The following is a 22,245-nucleotide window of genomic DNA, read 5'->3' on the forward strand; positions in this document are numbered from 1 at the left end:
AAGAAGAGGAAAGGGGTGTGATTCGGCAACGGTATGAGGTTGAGAAAGAAAAAGACCGGGACGGTAATAACCGAGAAGGAGAAGAATAAGAGGACATGAGAGTAAAGGGTGGGAATGTGGAAGATGAGTGAAGAGAAGAGAGCGAAGGAGAAGATGTCTGCTTCGTACAGGGACCTTGTTGAGATTGGGGGGAGGGCAGATTCAGTTTCTCATTAACGAGAGTCATGAACGGTTTACATCTGCTACTCCGGCGCGGACAAGCATTCTTCCGAAAAGCTCTCATTGTGACAACCACTGAGAAGTAGATATGAAGAGAACAAAGCGAAGGAAATCCACCAACTTCATTGACTTGTTCTCAGGATCTCTCTGTTTCAGATGGTGTTCCTGCTTTTTCTTTTCTCGTCGTCTCCTTTCTCCGTTGAGTACGACAAGTCGAGACTCCAGAAGAACTGAGAGAATTCATTCGAGAGCCATCGGCAAAAGGTCTCGGCTTTTAAGGACGAGAAATGGTGGCTTACCATCACACACTACTAACAAGAAGATAGAGAGAGAAGGAGAGACAGAGAAGGAATTCGGAGACAACTGTGGTTTGCACGCTAATCGAAGATGAACTACCAACGACAGAGATAGATGTGACTGCATGCCCTCCCATCATCTACGGCCGTGGATCACAACAGATGGGCAAGATAGAATCGAGAAGAACTGCCGCCGTATTCTCTCTTGTTCTTTACCTTTTTCACTTTGCCAGCTTCCTCGTCGGTGCCTGGTGTGTGTTAGTTACTTAGCAGAAGAAGTAAGGAAAAGCCATCTATTCAAGCACAGCGAAAAATCACTGCTTCGGGCTGTTCGAGATCTGAATGCGCTGGCAGTATTTTCTCCGTTCTTCTTCCTTACCCTTGGGGCGGTCTCCCACTGAGTAGCCAAGGCTTAAAGAACAAATTAGAAGTTGTCTTGCGTCCTCTGTTTGTACGATAAGAAGAAGGGAGGCTTCCGAATCTTTCAGTTCGCACATGGGCCGGACTAGCGATGCAGCTCGCACTCGACATTCACACAGATGCTGGACGGCCCGACATCCCATCATTTTGAGAATCGCGCGTCGTTTCTTCTCGTTTTCGTCTCCAACTGTTTTCTCCTTTCTTCTCTTTCTGCTTGTTTATGTCGGCCTCTACCTCTTTTTGACGCTCCGTGCGGCGGCGGTTGCCAAGAAGTAAGTACTCACCTCGGATACTACTGCTTCCACACATGCCCTCAGAGAAGAGACAAGCGGGGACCATTCTGTTCCATAGGCCTTTGTAAAGTCCTTTCTACTTTGCTTTTCTCTCAAACAGGAGCAGGAAGCTTAAAGCTTCTCAGTCCAATCTAAACAGGAGGAAGATCTGGTTTCTTGAGCTAGGTTGCCTGTACCTACGTCTCACCTCAGATGCTGGTACGCGCTTCGTCAGTTGGCCTTTCTCTTCTCCTCCTCCTTCTCTCCCCTTTCCGTGCCTTTGCTTCATCCGTTTTCTTTCTCGAGCTTCACTCTCTCTTTCGTGCCTTTTTCTTCATCTCCGATTCTCGTGTTCGTCCGACTTCCTTTTCTTGGATGGCAGGAGGGAGTGGTGACTCTTCATTCTTTTCCTTCCCTCCTCCGTGCATGCAAACTCCACTTTCTTTTATATTCGGCCCAAGCAAAGTCAAAACTCTCTTGTTGTGCTGCCTACTGTTATCGGAAATGGCTCTGCCTACTAGGCCCAGAACGGTCCAGTGGTCTCTTCACACATCTCTTTCCCAATGGCGGGCATACGGAATCTATACAGTGAGCTGTTGAGAGGAAGGAGGGGAGGGACAAGACACATCTCTTCCTATACTTTCTTCACTGGGAAAGACTCATGCAAGAACACACCAGCAGCTCCTACTACTACTACTACGTCACGTCAGAAGGGAGAAGAGTCCCTCCATCCCAGAACGCACCTTGTTCTCCCTCCGCCAAGTCTTCGCTCTTCTTCTTCTTATTCGATACACCCTACATGTCCAAACTCCTCACTGCCCTTCTCACCGTTATGCCCTCGTCGTCCTACTTCTTCTTCTTGTCGCAAGCCGCTCCACTGTAAACACTCCCTCATAACACCGTCATTCACGACATTTCTTTCTAGTCAAGAGAGACATTTGTCTCCTTCACGCGGTTCTTCTTCTTTCTATCTACCCCCCGTCGATTGTTCCCCGCGACAATGTCTGCTCTTCCCCTCCTCCTGCTGCTCTTCCTGCTCTCCTTTACATCACCGTATAGCCGTAAGATCTCCCTCATCATCCCTTTGTTCAGCCCATCCGGGCTCGTCAGATCGTGAGTTTCGCAAGGAGAGAAGAGACACCAGGGGATTCCAAAGTGAAGCCTCATGGTATCTTTCTCCTAGTGGTGAGACTGCTCCTGTTTCGAGCCGAAAGTGTGATGGGAGAGCAAGACAACGAGAATCACAACGCGGGCATGCTGATACTTGCGTTAGTACAGACTCTGCGCCCCATACGTCCTTCTCTACAACGGGAGAGACAAACGAGAAAGGATCTACGATACATGAGAGAGAATCCTCTTGCTTGTCTCCTAGCAGTTATAACGGGGCGTATCAGCCTCGCCACCAGGATGCTTCTCAGCGAGGGGGGGATCTAACAGCGCGGCTCCGTTCTCTCGATTCTTCTGGAAGGAGAGATGGAGGAGTGGGAGAGACCAGATGTTCTTCGAGAGAAGAGAAACTTTCTTCAGATCTGCATCTCGATTTGCGACAACAACACAGTCCAAGGAACCGCGGAGAAGCCGAGAAAGACTCTCTCTCTATAAGGAATGTCCAGGGAGGGATAGGGCCTGGGGGAAGAGAAAGTTCAGCAGGAAGAGGAGAAAGAATGGTTGGTCATGAAGGTGCGAGCTCATCGAAGATCGACAGCTCCAGTAGTCCTCGTAACTCCAGCCGTAGTGGAGGTCTTCCTCCTCCGTCTCCTTCTCCTCTTACAGCACCCCCAACCCCACGTATCCTACGGTCGAAACTCTCTGGCCCTAGGGCTCAGCTACAGGTAAGACGTGTGACACGTCATCGTTTTCTTCTTACCATAACGATCTATCTATCTATCGACCTATGTATTTAGCTACCTATCGATCTGTCTGCCTATGTGTCTATCTGTCTATTGAACAAGGAAATGCGTGGTCCTTCTCTCGAGCACATACAGAGATATAGATACATATAGATATCTAAATGTATCATGTAGATATCTGTAAGTAGACGTGTGTACATCTACATATATGGGTATGGCAGATGGGTAGCGTGCAGTATGGACTGAGCTCCCTCGGGGCCTGTGCACTGCGGTTTTCTGTGACTATCCTGTATATGTAGGTCTCTCCTTTTTCATAGCAAATCGTCCAAAAAGGGGGGGTTCTCATAGAGAGATATGAAATGTAGGCTTTTTTCTCTTTTCTCGGAATCAAACCTTGTGAGTTCGAAGTCGTCATCTTAGCTCTCTGCCAGAGGAGGTGAACAGAAGTTCCTTCCTTCACTACGGGTTGAGAATTCCTTCGCATTTTGACAGATGTGTACCGGGGTGGATCACGTTTTCAACATCTGTGTTTCTATCTATCTCTGTGTCTCTCCACACAATACACAGGTCTGCATCATCGAGCCTGTCTTGGAGACGTCTCCCTTACCACCCTTAGGAGAAGGTCTAGATGATAATGTTGACACAGCCATACCTGCTGGAGAATCCGCTGGACCGTATCTCAAAGAGACTAAGCAGCGCGAAAAGTCTTCTTTTGATCAAACTTCTTCTCCTCCTCTTTCTCCCTCTCTTTCCAACAGCAGCAGTGACCGACCTCCTTCTACAACTCAAGCGCCTTCTTTAGTAGAAGAGGATGGAGAGCTCTTTCTACGCAACATGTGGCCTTCTTCGTCATCATCTCCTCGTACACTACCTCAAAATCGTGTATGTAGAAAACTCTATTATAGGTGTCGATACACCTCCATTTCTCGTTCTCAGCTAGCCACCAGTCTTCAACTCCCTTACAGCGATATCCGCTTAGTAGATGTCGTACGTCCCCCTACCGTAGCCCCAGGCCCTTCAACATCTTCGTCAGACAGAGGAGGTGAAGGACCGTTTTCTTATTCGCATGAGTCTAAGAAGAGACCAACCCATGGCTTAGGTGTCAACGGGAACTCTCGTCATGCTTTCTCGGCATATGAGTATCTTAAACGTCTTTTCTTTAGGGACTCGAAGAGCGACATGTCTCCTCGTGATGAAGGGGGACATACTCTGTATCAACAGAAAACGTCTGTTAAGAATGACTCATCGAAGGGAGATGAAGGATGGCTACAAGAGTCGACTGTAGAGGAGAGGGAGAGAGGTTGCGGAGAAGGAGGTGATCTATTCGGACTAAGATTCGAAAATCATCTACGTGATGGCCCTAAATCATCGATCTTCTCTAGATCGGCAAGTGATATAGGCCTAGGGGAAGGTCCCTTTCTCACTAACCTCGATGCTTTGAAACTTCAGCATGCAAAGATTCTCGTCAGGAGAACTGCCATCCTAGTGCAAATCGAAAATATCGCTGCAGTGCTCACGTAAGGAATACATTTCTAAGAAGAAGGAGAACAGCAAGAAGAGAAGAAAAGAAAAACGGAAGACTCAAAAGCAAGAGAGAAGACAAAACCGGGAAGTTTTAGAGAAATAGATGTTGATATCGTAGAGTCGGATTGTTTCGCATTGGTATGAGGATAGGAAAGTCTTTTCTCTTCTTTCTTCTACACGACTAGGGTTGTTTCAGAGGTGTCTTAGCCCGTCTATCCTCGTATCTGTACCCATCCCTCTGTCTATTATCATGTTCCGCTATCTATACATTTTTAATCCACCTATCTATCTAGCGATCTGTCCATCTTTATCTTTCTATCTCTTCTTTACGTATCTATCGTGACTCAATCTATCTATGTACGTATCTACATACCTAACTATCTCTCTGGCCTTATCTATCCATCTATCTTTACTACCTATCTATCTTTCTGTCGTTTGGTCATGGCCCACTTGAGGAAGAATCAACAAGGTTCGAGCGTCGGTTGTTTTCAGCAACTTTTCCACCTACAAAAGCGACACCTCGTCCGTCCGTTGGAAACTATTATTCTTGTCTATCTGTTCATGTATGGACTTTCTCTTCTACGCATGCTTTCTCAGACCTGATCGACTTCTTTTACTTCATCCTCACCCTTCCGTCATGAGCGCCATCTTACAGCAGCTCTCATCGGATGAATGCACGGTAGGAGGTGGAGCGAGCAGTCATACAAACAACAACGGCTCATCTGTATACGGGGGTGACTACTACGCTCCTAGAAAAAGGCCTCCTGAGGGACGTGACTGGGGATCTTCCTCTCGGGGTTCCTCAGATATCTCTTCCTTCGAAGGTTCTTCTTCTTCTTTGATGGAATCGCGAACTTCTTCTTCTACTCATTCTCTTCCTAGTGTGACCGGCTCTACATCTCCGAAGGATTTCAAAGGCATCAGAGACCTAGAGAAGCTCTCGGGAGGGGAAGAAGATGAGCACCAGAGCGTTGAGAAGAGGGGAATGGAGAGACAGCAGAGGAATCAAGATCTGGACGATATGAAGGGCACCAAAGAGAATAAGATACAGGGTATGGAGGGAGAAGTCCTAGGGATGGGGAATCAAGCATGTAAAGACTCTATAGATTTAGCAGCAAGTATTTCGTCGGATAAAAAGAAAAGAAAAGATAGAAGCGAACACTTGAGTAGTTCGTCTTCTCTTTTAGAAAGGACATCTGTTTTAGATGAGAATAAACAACTTTCAGATGAACACGAAAGAGGTATGAAGACCACCTATGATCACTTCCGGTCTTCTTCCTGTAAATCCAAACCAGAGAATCAAATGAATTTCTCTTCTTCTCACTCTTGTGCTACTTTCTCTTCTTGTCGTTTATCTCCTTCAACGTCTTCTTGTCTTCATTCATCTCAGCCAGCCCCACCAGACACAGGGGGGCGGGGCAGTCATAAAGGTTCAGGAAATCTCTCCATCGGGAAGGAGCTCCCTCAGGGGGGAACAGCTTGTCCTCTGTTTTCTTCATCTTCTTCAGATCATCATGAGAATCTTGCAGATCAGAAGACTGGTGCTTTTATACCTTCTGCTTCTTCTATACAAGAAGACGAGAAAGAAAATAGAAAATTTAGTTCAGCCGATCATCAAGAGCGACAATCTCCTTACCGTCATTCTTCTCCGTCCTCTTCTTCTCCTCCCCGTCGGGAGTCTCCTCTACTTGCTGCTGAGAATTCGCCGTTTACAACCCTACCTCGACAGCTTCCCTTTGAGCTTAGATGTCTTGAAGCGATCTTCACGGTAGCTCTCCGATCTCTTGAGGCCGTAGCTAAGGACTATGTCGAGCGTGTACGGGACACCATAGCTGCTCTAGGAGGTAAGGTGTCCTTCTCTATGTATATCTCCTACATCTTCGATCCTGGTGTCCTATATGCATATAAATAGAGATGAAATATCTACTAACCGACAATGGTCGCTGAAATAGCTTCAGATGAAAGAGGCCGGAATAGCAGCCCGGGAGCAGTAGTAGTGGGAGGTCGAGAGGAGTGAGGGGTGGTTTGGCGCATGTCATCTCAGATAGATGTGCGATTCCGTAGTGATCAAGTCCTCCTCTACCTGGCTGTCTAGGAAGGCAGAAAACACAAAATAGCCTGGACGGGAACCTTCGCCTCTTGTCAAGTCCTAGCTAGCCTTCTGTGTCTACAGGAACCTTTAGGGAAGAGAAAGAAACTTCATGGAGGAAAGGGGGGTGAGAGGAAAGGCGGAGGCCTTCTTCCTTGCTGTTTTCAGCGGCCGGTTTTTTCTCGTGCCACTCGACCGAAAGGAGAGCGAAGATAAGATAAGAGAGAATGTATCTATCAGTCATCCGTGTTGGATGCAGCAACCAAGAGGATTGACCTTAGATATATATGTATATAAAGATGGGTATGTCTAGGTATATACCTTGGTATCGACCTTTCTCTTTGTATATATGTATATACCCTGAAGGAAGTGGTTATATGGCTGTTATGTACGATGTTTTTCTTTTTCCGAACTAGGCCTTTCCTTGGTCTCTCTTGTGTGGTGCGTCTCTGTCTCTCTTTAGAGGAGGAATCGATCAGTGGAAGTTCATCTTCTCGTCGTTCGTCTCCATCTTCATCACGCCCTCATACGGGCGGTAGGACGGCGGCAACCAATCGGGGGAGGGCATGGATTCTTGCAACAGCCGACGTCACTCTCTTCACTTTGCTCCATACGCCATCCCTGCATCAGCTCATGGTTCTCAAAAACTTGTTACAGGTATGTACGTCGCTTCCATCCGCATATACATATACATATCTACATATACGTGTATAGACCTGCTACACGTGGTAGGATGTGATGCAAGGAGAGGGAGGCCATCACAACATCATCACTGACAAGGTTCGGCAAGAGGTGCTGCGTGTCCTGTAGAGAGTGTATGTATGTATGTATGAACATGTCTGCATACATGTATGAACGTGTCTGCATGTATGCATGGATACGTGTGTATCATGTATGTACATATACGGTGGCTCCGTTACGGAGGTATCTGGGAGTTCGGTCGTCAATATGTCTAAGTGAAGTACATTTGCCCCCTGTTGGTGCTGTCTTCTCGCTTGGCTGGGTTTTTCGTTCCATTTGCTCCATACAATTCCCGACAACGCCGTCATCTAGAGTGATGATTTCTCTTTCACAGGATCTAGTTTTCTGAAGAAGTCGCGGGGTTTCCGTTCTGTCTGGATTATCATGATACGAGGCGTGTGTATTTCATGCGTAGGACGTGGAGGCGCGACTTGATGCTCTGAGGGTCTGTTTGACGAGACTCCTGAGCGACGACGATGACATGGCGGACATGTATCTAACGGATAAGCTTGTTCATACGTAAGGACGTTTTGAATAGAAAGATTACTTACCTCCATAAGAGAAGGGAAATGCCTTATGAAAAGGAATTTGCAAGATGAGTCTCTTTCAAGAGACCACCAACCCAACTCTCTTTCTTACGTGTGCCTCTGCTTGACGCTTACAATACTTCCTCCGAGTGTCTCTCCATGTGTATCGTTACATCGTGATGTAGTTGTCTGTCTATGTGAATTCTCTCTCTCTTGATAGACTCTATCGATCTATCTTTATCTATGTATCTATCTGTAGCCTCTGATTCTTTCTTTCACTGAGAGGCAAGCTCCCTCTGTCACATTGGCATTTCTCCTGATAAGGCCAGAAAAAGACAAGGGACTGTCTGCTTGAACCCACTTGTCTCCGAGCATTGGGCCTAACGAGGATGTGATGGAAGAAATGACTTGGTGTTCTTGCTTCGTGTATGGCTTCTACTGCTGCTCCTGCTGTCTCCCTTTGATATTCTTGATCTCTCCTTCGTCCCGCTAGGTCTTCGCTATCTGCATGAGTTGTTCTATTATACGCTTGAGTTCTCTAATTGAAGGGGGTTCAGTTGGAGAACAGGTAGAAGAGAAAAAGGGGTCCGAGCTCGTACTTCGGGTGATTGATTGATGAGGCAACTGTATGTAGGTATGTATATATGTGTGTTGCTTCGCTGTGTCTTTTCTGTTTCTCCTTCTTGTTGTCTATTGTCTCTTCCTTTGGTGGATAGAAATCCGCATGCGCGCGAAGATCATGCCGATGCTGAACTTCTCTTAGAAGGATGTCTTCAACAAGTGGATGAACTTCTCTGTGATATCTTAACGGCGAAACGCTGTGTGATTCATCATGAGGAACTAACGAAGGTAGGTAGGCCTGTCGTCTAACAAACGCCATTCATTCCTCTCACATGAAAAGGAAGCGACTAAAAGAAAGAAAGAAAGAACACATTTTCGGTGAAGACATCACTGTAATCGACACACCATCCTTCACTGCGAGGGGTTGGTTGGAGAGGAGGTGCTGACGTAGAGATGTGGACAGGAGCTTCGAGTTTCTTCAGTGCCTTCTCTTACAGATTTCGGAAGTACTACATACATGTACAAGCATGCTGATACAGTTGCGAGTACAGATGCCACGGAAATTCTCGTCATTCCTCTTACCAGAGACAACGTGGCACGGTATAACGCACCCCGAAGCCGTATCTATATATATATATATATATGTGAATGTGTATGAATATGTATGTATGTATGTGTGAATACGTTTGTACGTATGTGTGAATACGTATGTATGTATGGAGATATCTGTATGTGTGTATTCATCTGTATGTATGTGGGAATCTGTAGCGTGCGTGTGTGAAACTGTATCTATGTATGTACCTATTTCTCGGGGAAGGCTGTATTCATAACGCGCTTGTTTAGTAGTAGGAGTTGAGGAGCAGAGTCATTTAAGCCTGCTGAAGAAGGAGGATATGAAAGATTGCAATGTGTTTAGGCACACGCCGCGTATCTCCCTTCTATTGATGCAGATGATGAAGCTGATCTTGTCTACATCTATCTATCTATCTATCTATCTCGATCTGCCTGTCCCCAATCTGTTTATTTTCTTTCATTCATCTGTCTTCTTTTATCTACCCATCTGTCTTTACCAGTTTGTCCATCATCAATCTATCTATCTCCCTGTGTCTCGTTAATCTATCTACTTATCTATCTAACCCTCATCTATCTCTTTTCAATCAATCTATCTTTAATCTATCTGTCTATCTATCTTTATCTATCTATCTATCTTTAATCTATCTGTCTATTTAGATGTGTGTGTATCTTTTGTGTTTTTAGATGCATTTGGACGTTTGTCGAAATGCTTACATGCAGATGAATGTGAAGATATCTCTCTTTTCTCTTACAACATCTATAGCTGCAGTTATTGCTGGTATCTTTGGTATGAACTTGCCGATCTGGGAAACGTCGCCTACTCCACCAGCCCAGCCTGTACACGAGAGAGAGACAGCAGCCCCAGTCGTAGGTGATCCTTATCATCGTCTTGACAGATATGGAGAGGAACAGCAGGAGGGGAAGCTCTTCGATAAGAAGAAGACGAATGAGGAAAGAAGAAGCTCTTTAGTAGACAAGGACATTCAACCGATCTTCGACAGTCGATCACTAGAAGCAACGGCATCTTCTTCTTCATCTTTATCTCGAGGTGCAGAAGATCTGTTAGATAGCCCAAGTCACTCAGATAGGGTGTCTCCTGTCTCTCGCTCTTTTGTTGGGAAGAGCTTGGAGGTCCCCATTCCAGGTAGTAGGGGAGGCAGGGGAGAATCGCTTGTAGGAAGAACAGCTCATGACGTTGAAGAAGATGAAGTACCAGGAGAAGATGAGGCAACTCTTGTTCCCAGTCATCGTCCATCCCGAGGGCATGCCAAACAAGTTAAAAAGACTTCGACTGCTCTCAGTGCTCCTCATGCCCCTGTTCAAGATGGGGTAGAGACAGACAGCGAGCGTCTCACAAGTACTTCCGCGGCCACAGCGTCATCGTCTGGTGCTCCGTTACCTCTACGACCCCGTTCGATCATGTCTCAAGTCACAGAGAAAGTGAAGGAGCAAATTCACTATAGTCTAAGACTAGAAGCTATCCGAGAAGAGGTTTTTCGATCTCTGCGATCTGTTCGAGATCAGGTCCATACATGGTTTCTAGATCATGCTTTTGGCGTCGTTGCATGCGCTGTGGTTCTTCCCATATGTCTCTCGGGGTTCTTATTCTGTAATCAGTTCGCTCGTATCTTTGCTTTACATGGATGTTTGAAGCGAAGTCTTTCGTCCGGAGGGGGGAGATTTGACACCATGAGAAGATCTCCACAACATCTTGGGCGAATCCATCGACTACGGATTCTCTTGTCATCATACCTCTTCCCTTCTGCTTCTTCTTCTAGATCGGCCTTAGGCCACCATACCAACAATAGTCATACTTTCATATCAAGAATTCTCAAGTCCTGTTACGCGTCTACCTCCTCCTCCTCGTCATCTTCACGGTCGCCACAGAGGGGAGAGGTGAGAGAGGTCCTTAGTAGAGATCGACGTGTCCAAGGTTCTTCATCTTCTTCTGCTTCCGCACCTGGACGTCCTTCTTCTTTCTCGCCTGTTGACACCACGATAGAGATACATCCTCTCCCTTGTTCTTCCCCCGGTGAGGGGGGTGTACAACAGAAGGCAAGGACGATCAAAGAAGGTGAAGGAAAGGAAAAGACAACCTAACGAAAAACACTCCTTCTTCTCCTTGTTCTTCGATGACAGGAGGAGAAGTAGAGAGAAGGAGCCACGTTTTTTCCTTCGCTGTGATGAACTGAGGACAGCTAGCTACATAGCACCTTGTTGTTGTCGTCGTTGTGGTTCGACAAGATTTGAAAGCATCGATGAATGACGATGAGAAGGATGAACGCAAAGAAAAGACAAGCGGCCTTCTCTTAGTGTTGTTCATGCTTACATGTCTGTGGTGACTGCTTGTTCATGTAAGCGAAGGAAAGTTGCTTCCTTTCACTCCCGTCTTTACAGAGGAGTTTTTCACTATGCTAAGGAGTTCGTGTAGGCGTTCTTCTAGAAAGAAGGAGAGAGAAAGAGAGAGAGATGAAGAATGAGAGACGTCTTTCTGATTGAAGACTATATATAGATAGGAGATAGGGTTTTCCTTTCCTTGTTGCTATGCCCCAGGTGAGATGACGATGAGAAGGGGAGCGAGGGGACAACAACAACAAGGCTACTCACCACTGCCCTATCTGTCTCTCTCTGTCTCTCTTTTGCTGTATGACAGCAAGACTTGAATCGATTTCCGTTTCTTCTTCTCTTCCTTTCGTCTCGAGCAGACAGCTGTGATAAAATCGATCATATCCTGCTGTTTCTCATGTACTATGTCGTTCCTTCATTACGACGACGCCCCCAACAGACGGCAGAACTCCCTCTTGGGGGAAGAGACACCTTCAGGACTTGGCTCTTCGATATAGATAGAGAGCTAGATAGATTAGATATAGATTTGAAAGACATAGAATAGATGGTGAGTTCAAATAGATAGATCAGAGTTAGATAGATAGATAGAAGATCGATTACAGACAGAAAGATCGCAGATAGATATGGAGAGAATAGATCCTCAGCCGGCTACAGACAGCAAGTAGCTATCCGCGAAATCTCTTGAGACAGGGTAGCTGCTAGGAGTCGGAGTTCTCTCTTCTCTCCTTCCTGTGTAGGTCTCCCCGCGTCTACTACCGGCGGTGTGTCTAGCTACGCTCTTCCCGTTCCCGAGGGGTGAAGCGCAACACCGATGTTTTTGGCGCGGAGACCTTCACTGCAATACATGGTGGATCTATCTCTCCATATATATGTATATATCTATACATCCTATCATAGATATCTACATCTTACTCCAACTGCTACTGACAACATAAGGCATGAGCGGTGGCCCACGTACAACAAGCTACTCGCACGGCTCCTATCGCAGAAACTTTATCTAACTTCTCCGACTTGAATACAATGATTCGCAGGACAGAGCTCTTCTCATCACAAAGAATAGTGCCTGACCGATCCTTCTCTTCCGGCTGTAGACTCGTCATGGCCGCTAAGAACATGATCTCTCTGGTGTTCTCTGTAGAAACCTTGAGAGATAGTAAACAGATGATGAATGGGATGGAAAACTTCTTCATACAATCGAGGAGAAAGAGGCGAGTCACCTTTCTTCCTGTCTCCTTCTGGTCAAGAGAAGAAGTCCCTGGGAGGTACGAGTAGGGTCCTGGAAAGAAAGATAGTCTATCTTATGTTACTACAGTAAAACGGCTCACGGCAGTCTGGACTAATTTATAGCTATCACTCCTCCTTCTAGTCTCCTTACAATCGCTGAAAGCTAGACACCTACACGTGTCGCCAAGCTAGTCGTCTGTGGGGTTTCTTCCTGTGCCGACCAGCTAACCGGTGATGAGCGGGAGAGATTCAAGCGCCAGTTTACACACGCAATGAAAGGAACGTATATGACATGCGCAAAATCTTTATCACAAGAATCTCTCACTTTCACTTTCTCCCCCCATCCCCCCTCGTCAAAGGAATGTGAGAAAGCGAGAGAAAAGTCGACACACAGACAAACAATAAACAGCCATTGCAGAGCATGACTGAGCCCCAGCCAAGCAAACCGTCCGTAAGCAATCAAGCTGACAGACTGAGACATCTTTTCTTTCTTGCTGTGCTTCTCCGTCTTCTTCCTTCTACTGTGTGTGTGGATTTCCTTCGCCCGACCTCTCCAGATGGCTAGCTAACTAAGCAGACAAGTAGCTCGTTAACTCATCAGCTAAGCTAACTGACCAACTATAACCGTCGAGGGGAGCTGCAACTCATCCTACGTGAGAATACAACGACACGACTCAGACAGACGCGTCAAGAAACAAACAAAAAGGAACTTCTCCATATGTAGACCGAGTCTATGATATATAGATAGATATGTGAGCCGAGAGAAAAGGTGAAGCTCTCTTTCTTTTTCTCTCTCTTACGACTGCTGATTCCCCACAAGAATTCATTCCTTAACCCTTAGTCCTCCTATAGATATGACATTCGTATGCATACTACACACATGCATATACATGTATATATATCCACGCGTATACATGAAAATCGACAGTACCGTCTGTTCTAGGACGGAGATCATGCATGGTCTTCTACTGCTTTACTTCTCCAGTGACAAGGAGATTTCAGGAGTCTATCAGGGAGGAAAACACATGACAACTTATAGGGGATTACCCCCATATCGTCCGTACTTCTTCTTCTCTCTCTTCCACCCACCCTCTCCCTCCTCCCCCGTCCAGAGTCAAAAAGCCAGCGGATCAAACAGAAAGCGAAAGGGACGAGCTGCACCGACTTCACTTCATCGTCTCGACCCCACATCACGACTTCCCTGTTGCTGTCGCTGGTGCTACTGCCGTTGACACTAGAGAAGAGCCGAAAGCCACTCTCCCGCGAAAAGAATGACTCCACGATAGAAAGCCAGAAAGACAATCTTCACGACGGAGAATATATGTGTTGAGGAGAAATGGGTCAATGTATCAGACATCCCTCCGTCATAAAACACCAAGTCCTTTGAGGACGCCCCCTAAACTCGACAAGTCGCCCTCCTAGCACATCTTCTCATGAGAGATCGATGTGAACCGATCTACTCGTTTCTCCTGCCTGTCAATCGCGAATGAGATACAGGTCAATTGATATGTTGCCGCAAGCACCGCCCTTTATAACTCTCCTCTCAAAGGTCTCTGTCTACCTATGAGTAAGAGAGAGATGGTCATCCCTCACACGAGTCACTACTGTACTGTTTCCAGACGTGTATACACTCTCTCTTCTCCATCATAACCAACTTCACCCTAGTCCCTCCCTCTTTGGTTTCTTGCTTCCCCTCCTTCGACAGGTAGGAATCGCCTCGTGGGACATCACCCAGGGCTGTTCTCGTCACACGGAAAAGGAAAGGTTGAGAGCAGCCTAAACACGACACCCGGATCCTGGATGTATATAGGCAATTGCCACCGTTCCACTTGCATGTGCGTGTCTATACAAGCTATCCTCCCCCCAGATTTAACCACCCTGTAGTGTAGAAAGTAAAGTTTTAGAGAGAGAAAAGAAAACGGTTCCTCTTTTTGGAGGACCACCGGTTCGCGAAGAAACTTTTTACAATAGCTCAGAAGACACTTGACATGTTCGAACAGCTAACTCATCACCCCCCACCCTTCTCGCTTTTGTATACGATCGATCGATCATCCGCCCCTTGCTATTCCAGTCAAGAAGGAGGCGGTAGAAACTCTCCCATGGACTGTTGATGCTGTTGAGAAGAAGAATAGTGCTGTTGTGGTTGCTGCTGCTGCTGTCCATGCGACAAAGAGGACGTCGAAAGACCTTGAGGAGGCCCCTGCTGAGATACCCCCCCCCCTCCCCCCTGCTGTGGGTGTGGCAAGGATTGCTGAAGAAGCTGTTGCTGTTGTTGGGAGGTGACTGCTGAGGCTCCCCCCGAAGCGTTTTGTCTCTGTTGTAAGTTCTGCCCCCCTTGGCGTTTACTAGGCTGATGATGCCCAGGGTGGCTGCGGCTAGAACTTTTAGATGGAGTGGCCTTTCCATGTGGCATTCCCCCTCCCCCCTCCTGAGGAGTTGCTGAAGGTGGTGAGACCCCTGTAGTTACAACTCCAGCAGGGGGAAGGAGATTGTTATGATGAAGCATACTGTTAGACTGCTGTGCAGATGAAGTTGGGAGTTGTCCGAAGCCTTGTATGGGATGATGCTGCGGCTGCTGTGTATGATCATACGACGCTTGCTGTTGTTGCTGAGGAGGAGGAGGATAACCTGGAGGAGAGAGATTTCCTCCCCCTGAACTTCCACTTGCGGTGACTCCAGGGTATTCATATCCACTACTATTCCGAGGGGGTAAAGACGATGAAGAAGGGGGGCCAACACGTTGCTGTTGCTGCTGCTGTGCTTGCTGGGGTGGTGGTTGTTGTTGTCCTGGCATCTGTCTAACAGAAGGATCATTGGTGTTAGGCCCCCCTAGGTAACTGCTGTTACTACTTGTTGGAGAACATAAGACACTTGATGTATTATTATTCGGATGGTGTGTATGATTGAAGTACCCCGATGAGGATGGGGGTGACGACGAAGCAGAACCTCCTGGTATCCCTCCTCCTGGTATCCCATTACTATGATAAGAAGAACCCCCACCTCCCATATCATTAGATGTATTGGCCATACCTTGATGATGATGGAGAGTTCCATTGCCCCCTCCCCCTCCTCTGACTGTTGACTGAGAAGAGGCCGAAGATGTGGGAGGTGGACCATTCGAAGGATGTCCAGATGGACCCCCACCGCATGCAATTGGAGCCTGGGGCTGTTGAAAAATCATTCCCCCCTGTTGTGGGTTTCCCGGTGAGCGACTCGGCGTTGTCGAACGAGAGGCCATTGTCGAAGTTGTAGCTCCGACATAGTTAGGAAAGTATCCTGCTCCCCCTCCTGCTGCTTGCTGCTGTTGGCCCCCTCCTAATCGATGGGCACTTGAATACTGTTGAGAAGGATCTCCATTCTGAGATGACAGCTGTTGCTGAGGGGGTTGTTGCAGATAGGGATTTGACATAGGAAGGTTTCCTCCCCCCTGTGGAGGAGTCGGAGGAGGTTGTCCGGGAGTCGTATAGAAGTATGGCTGCTGCTGCTGCTGTGTTGAAGGCTGAGGTTGAGACGGTTGAGAAGATGGCCCCTGAGAGGGAGGATAGCCCATCATTCCTCCTCCCTGGGGGGGCTGCTGTAAGGGGGTTCCTATCAGACCTCCTCGAGATCCAAAATCTCCTACTGGGGGGGGATGCTGATGATGATGACCCCCCTCTCCTCCTAACACCCCCTCGGGACCTCGAGATGCTGTTGCCGAAGTCGCCTGCATCTGCTGCTGCTGCTGTATTGACTGGGGTGATGGACCTCCGGCTGATTGTTGTCCCCCTCTTGAATGGCTGGCGCTCCGTGGATCTAGCACATAGCTTCCTGCGGGCTGCTGCTGCTGTTGCGTTGGCTGCGATGGAGCGGAAGGTCCTGCCATGATACCTCCGTCCTCACTCCCCCCTCCCCGGGGCTGCGGCGAAGCAGAGGTCTGAGGCGAGGGGTAGTGCGATCCCATAGGATTAAGAGGATGAGTTGGAGAGGAAGTGTAGGGATTTGACGAGCTCCCTGTCTGTGAAGAGTGATATGGTCTCTGCTGCTGTGGGTTCAGTAAACCAACATGAGGATCTAACGGACCTCCTCCTCCTTGCGGTTGTGAAGGAGGAAGAGAAGTTTGAGATACACCCTGAGAGTTTACAGGAGGAGTCATCCCTCCTGGTGGCTGTCCACCATACATAGTTGACGCCCCCCCTGGCTGAGATGAGTGAAGTCCTCCTGGTCCTAGACCTCCTAGATCTTCCGGCGGTCTCTGATGATGGGGGGTATGATGCTGAGGATGGGGGTGGGGGCCACCTATTATAGACCCAGGTGGAAGAAATCCAGGCATCCCCCCCCCTGAACTATTTCCTCCTTCATTCCCCCCCCCTCCAAGACTGGCTGCTGCTGTTGCTGCTGCTGCTGTAGTCGTTTGAGGGGATTGTTTTCGAGGTCGTTTTCGAGGCTGTTGTGGTGTCTTGCCATGCTGCTGTTGTTGTCCCCCTCTCTTCGACTTCGATGGCTGCGAGCCCGCGCTCCCAACAACAGCAACGCCTGCATCTCCTCCTCCCCCACTTGTTGCTGTCGTCGTCATCGCCATATGATTGATATTATGACCTCCTTGTTGGTGATGAGTCGATAAACTCATGGGATATGGCTGCTGCTGCTGTTGAGGATGATGTTGTGTTGGCTTCATTTCTCCAACTCCTCCTCCTGACGAGGAGGTGGAGGATGCCCCCTGTGGAGGAGGAGGAGGAGAAGGGTACCCCCCAATGATATGAGGGCCTTGCCTACTGCTCCCATCGGGTAAGACCACATAAGCATTTCGGAAGTGCTGCTGCCCTTCCCGGCCCGCTATTGAGACGAGTCCTGTCATCTGGCCAGGACTACTACCTGTCCCGACTGCTCCTGGTGTGGATGAATGATTCCCTGCTGTTGAAGACGAGGGCCCCCCCCCTCCCTGTGGTTGAGAAGGAGATGACCCCGTCCCTCCTGCTCGCGTAGAGAAAGCCCGTGAATGAGTTGGGGGATAGCCTGAAGGCGGTGCAATTCCAACTGGCGTGCCTGACGATGCAGGTGGTACTGCAGCCATATGATGACTCATAGGCGAAGAAGTTGTAGTAGGGGTGGTTGCTCCTCCTCCTGCTGGTTGTGTACTCATGTGTTGAGAGGAGGTAGGCATTCCTCCCTGTTGCTGCTGTTGAGTATAGGCCTGCTGAAGGAGAGGGGTGGTCGCACTTGGAGTTGAGGGGTGAGTTGTCTCTGTTCCTCCTCCTCCTCCTCGTCCTGTCCCAGGGTTGCTATTTGATGTCATACAGGAAGATGATTGTGTTGGTGAGACCTGTCGATTCGAAGAAGGCGGAGCGTTATTCATATATGGCTGTGACTGAGGAGGAGCATGATGATGACCTCCGTAGGCTGTTGGTGGAGATGGAGTTGAGGCATTGAGAGATACTGACCCTATCATCACCCCGGGGCTATTACTGCTACTGTTATTACTACTATGGCCTGGGTTCCCTTGAGAATGAAGGTATGAAGAAGAAGCTGCTGTCTGGGGATCAGGTAACCCCGCTTGTTGTGTAGAAGAAGACGAAGGCATCATTCCTCGTAGATCTTGTGATAGTGCATGCTGCTGCTGTGATGGATGATGCTGAGGGTGGGGATGGAGCGGTGGTTGCCCTGAAACGGCACTATTCATTGTCGGTGTATATCCAGGAGGTGCATTTCCACCCCCCTCGGGAAGTCGAGATAAGAGACCTCCTCCTCCGCTTGCTGATGTTTCTTTCAAGGGCGTCAGATGACTATGGCTGCTATTGCTATTGCCTGGAGAAGACGACGATGGAGTGTTACTGATTCCACCCCCTATAGCCTCTCCTCCTCCAGGATGTTTCTGTCTGAAGTTCGATGGAGAGAGCTGTTGACGAGAAGATGATCCCCCGTCTACAGATGAGGGCTGTTGTTGTCTACCAGGAGGAGATGTCTGTACAAGATACCGCTGTGGTTGTTGTTTATCTGAAGGCGAGGATGATGCTGTGGAATCTACCCCTGCTGTCGCAGTAGTAGTGGTAGTACCCGGAACGCCCCGATCTCCCCCTCCTCCATTGGTCTGACGTCTTGACCGAGGGGGGAGGGGAACGCTTCCTTGCTGTGACATCATTCCTATCATTGTCATTCCCCCTTGTTGCTGTGGTTGGTGTTGCTGAGGTTGCATCTCTTGATAGAATCTCATTACGCTTCCGGAACCTTGGTGATGATGAGGTAGACTTCCCGAGACTCCCCCTAGTCCTGGGCCCGCACTAGTTGCATTACTAGGAGTTGTCCCTCCCCCTGTATATGTAGAAGCAGACAACAAACGAGAATCATGAGGCATCCCCCCTCCCGGAACCTTACCAGGGGGGCTACCTCCTGTTCCTAGGGTTCCTCCACCGAGACCAGAGGGAAGGAGATACCCAGACGTCTGTCCCATAGATATTCTTGATGCAGCGTCTCCCCCTCCCCCTGTCCCCGCTCTTGAAGAATGTTGTTCTCCGGCTGTCTCACCTCCTCCTGGAGGTCCTGTCTGCATGTCGGGAGCTGAACGGCATCGTGAAGAGGGAGTAGAAGAAGATAGAGATTCTTGAGATCCCCCCTGCTGCATCATGTATGGATGACGCTCATAACCCAAGATAGAATTGGATGAAGGAAGAACACCCCCACCACTATTACTAGTACTACTCTCACTACCAGCATTGACAGCAGCATTGGCACCCGCTGCAGCTCCACTACCACTTAATCCAACTGAGGGAAGACCGGCGGTTCCTTGCGGCTGCCCGTAGAGGGGTGGTTGTCCCCCGCCACCGTCCTCTGTAGATCTCGAAGAAAGAGGAGGACTTATACGTTCCTCCTGAGACACCACATGGGTTGTTTCATTGCCAGGAAGACCTCCAGTGATACCATTGCTGCTGCTACTTCCTGTCCCTCCTCCGGCATTCGCACAAGTACTATTCGCACCCATATCGCCATCTACACCCTTGTGAAGCGATACAGAACTACTACTACTCCCTGGGAGAGCGCTGGCCGGCATCAAGCTTGTCTGTCCTGGTGAGGATGACGACGATGGATGTGATGCTGAAGTCTGACCCCCTCCACCACTACTACTACTACCAGATATACATGAGCCTTGTGGTTGTGAAGGCTGCACTAGCTGTTGTTGTTGTCTTCCTCTTCCTTCCCCGGTCATGACACCTGGAGATGACGATCCTGTCCCTCCCCCCGTGGGAAGAGAAACCTTTGGCTGAAAGCCTTCTTGACCATGACTTCCATTATTCACTTGATGAGATACTCCCGTAGTAGTCGTAGTAGGAGTAGAACTACTACTAGCACCTCCCGATCCCCCTCCTCCTCCTGGGGCTGGCCTCGAGGTTATTGAGAGAGGGCCTTGTGCTGAAAAGTATGAATCGGTAGGGACTGCCGATCTCTCCATTCCTCCCCCTCCTCCGGGTTGATTTGTGTTGTCTACACCACCCCCAAGATGACTTCTGCTACTCCCCACTACACTTGGTGAGATACAACGGCCCGGCATCTCGACTTCGCCTCCTTGTATACCAGGCATCGCTAAAGCCCCATCACCACCCCCTCGATGAATATGATGGAGACGAGAATGGACAGAACCCCCTTGCTCTCTCATAGGATTCGCCCCACTACTAGGAGTGTTGCGAGAAGACGTCTCGGACCATGTGGGGCCTGATATACCTGGGCCTCCTTCTGTTGTTAGGCCTCCAGCTGTTTGTATTCGAGATGATGGTAGGAGATGTGAATCAGAAGACGAAGAAGATGTCCCCCCTACCATTCCCGTCATGGCTCCTCCTGGAAGGTCAGACTGAGAGGATGAAGGGCCCTGTGATCGATCTGAATAGACAGTCATACTATTAGGATCGGGGGCAGACCTCGATGAAGAAGACGTGGATGATGAGGATGAGGAGGGTGACGATTCCCATGGGATTCGATCAAGCTCGACGGGCGCTCGAGTCTGATGCCCCCGAAGGACAGCAAGAAGTTCCTGAAGCAAAAAGAACCCAAAAAGAATGTTGAAAGCAGGATGCTTACACCTGTAATAGATAGATAGATAGATGAAAGTATTTGCCTACAGGTGTCTATGAGACTTGAACCCGGAAGGTGAAGATCACCTCCTCCAGAAATGAAAAGACTGATCGCACACCCTACGTATACATGACCTACTTAGAGATGCTCTTCGGTAGAGCATGTACGTGACGGGGTTGTTTCCTCCTCCTTTCCTCTCTCATCACTCTTACGTGTCAAGATAGCATGGACAAGAGGCACGCAGACAAACATTCTGATGGGCTAATACGTACATACCGATGGAGGCCGAACAAAGTCTACCAATCTGAATAGGAATCAAGCCCTTCCTTTGCTTTCTGTTCAACTGGAATCTCTCCATCTATCCATCTCAATGAAAGGTGAGGAGCTTCTATTTGTGGAATGAGTCTATCCGCCTTTCATCGAGGTGCTCTGCGGTCCAAGAGGAGAAAGACGGAAAATCTCCTCCCCAACTTTACATCATGCAGATGTCCTTCTTTTCTCCTCCTGGTTTTGGTGACATACCGGTAGCTGCGGTTTTCTGAAAGAATTGAGAACAGCAACCGAAGGTGTAAGTATCGCCGCACCAGCCCCTCCTATAGCTGCTAAATAAGAAGAAGAACCTCCGGGTGTACGTACACCTTGTCCCTTTGGAGTAGCATAGAGTCTCGCGCCCGCTCCAGCTCCACCTCCTGCAGCAGAAGTTGCCCAGGCCCTCGCTAAGAAGAGATGCTGCTCTATACGATGAAATGTCAGATTTACTAACAAGGTATAGGGCATGAGATTCGCTCCAAGAGCCTGAGGAGCTAATGGTTTCGTGAGTGGGGTAAGACCTAACTTCAATGTAAAAGAAGAAGAAGAATCTGCTGCAAAGTCCTGATGAGTAGGGATGGAATGAGATCTAGCCAAAGATCCGCTCGAGCTTGTGCGAGGTTGAGAGCGGTGGCTTGTATAGGCTCGTGTTAAGCTTGTACTATCTACCGGTCCTGTGGCTGTTGCCGAAGAAGAAGATGACGAAGCATTTCTCTTGACATGACTGTCTTTGGTAGAGGAAGAAGTTGATGGAGTATAGAGGAGTGATGGAGCTTCTTGTCGTTGAAGGTATGTATTCTGTTTCGACAAAATGAGGAGAAGAAACGGAGAGAGATTAGACACACATAGAAACACACCAGAGAGCCAGGGAGAAACACATACATACAGATTCATGCATATATGTATAGATATACACATACATGGTATATCAATATGTACGCACATATACATGTACATACACACGTGCATACATATATACATACGTATATACATATTTGCATACATCTTCATAAAGACATACACACATAGAAGCCGGCGATGTGACAAAAGCAAGCCAGGGCAGAGGAATGAGAAGTTATTTCAGTATGGAGCTCCGCTTTGTCTGAATAAGACAACTAGGGATGAAGGGCATGCCCCTCTCTCTCTTTCCTCATCATGCACCTTCTATGTGACCGAGGGACTCCCCAACATATTTCTCTCTTGACTGGTGATTTCACAAACACAACGAACTTCCTCTCTCTACCTTGAGCTGCCCTC

The 22,245-nt window shown here is 48.3% G+C and overlaps 3 protein-coding genes across 3 annotated transcripts in view; 1 reads left to right on the forward strand and 2 right to left on the reverse strand.

Moving 5' to 3' along the window:
- On the reverse strand, positions 1-620 carry CSUI_007074 (uncharacterized protein; the record flags this gene model as incomplete). The annotated part of the gene is made up of 1 exon (XM_068067224.1): positions 1-620. A coding segment is annotated over exon 1 (283 nt), but the record flags the coding sequence as incomplete, so codon positions are not given.
- A 127-nt stretch (positions 621-747) lies between these two features.
- Positions 748-11,777, forward strand: CSUI_007075 (family mg2+ transporter protein). The gene is made up of 7 exons (XM_068067225.1): positions 748-3,039; positions 3,625-4,574; positions 5,179-6,425; positions 7,134-7,327; positions 7,827-7,930; positions 8,655-8,787; positions 9,757-11,777. Exons 1-7 carry the CDS (start codon positions 1,771-1,773, stop codon positions 11,170-11,172), a joined length of 5,313 nt encoding a protein of 1,770 aa, XP_067920799.1. The 5' UTR covers positions 748-1,770; the 3' UTR covers positions 11,173-11,777.
- A 999-nt stretch (positions 11,778-12,776) lies between these two features.
- Positions 12,777-22,245, reverse strand: part of CSUI_007076 (collagen) — a gene marked incomplete at its 5' end in the record, with an annotated part of 10,235 nt that continues 766 nt past the window's right edge. Inside the window, 2 exons of the mRNA XM_068067226.1 lie at positions 12,777-20,638; positions 21,202-21,786. Coding sequence (XP_067920800.1) covers positions 14,714-20,638; positions 21,202-21,786 — 6,510 coding nt within the window. The remainder of the gene's footprint in view (positions 20,639-21,201; positions 21,787-22,245) is intronic.

The sequence above is a fragment of the Cystoisospora suis genome (genome assembly GCF_002600585.1).
Source record: "Cystoisospora suis strain Wien I chromosome Unknown contig_3651, whole genome shotgun sequence".
In the NCBI taxonomy this organism is placed as follows: domain Eukaryota; phylum Apicomplexa; class Conoidasida; order Eucoccidiorida; family Sarcocystidae; genus Cystoisospora; species Cystoisospora suis.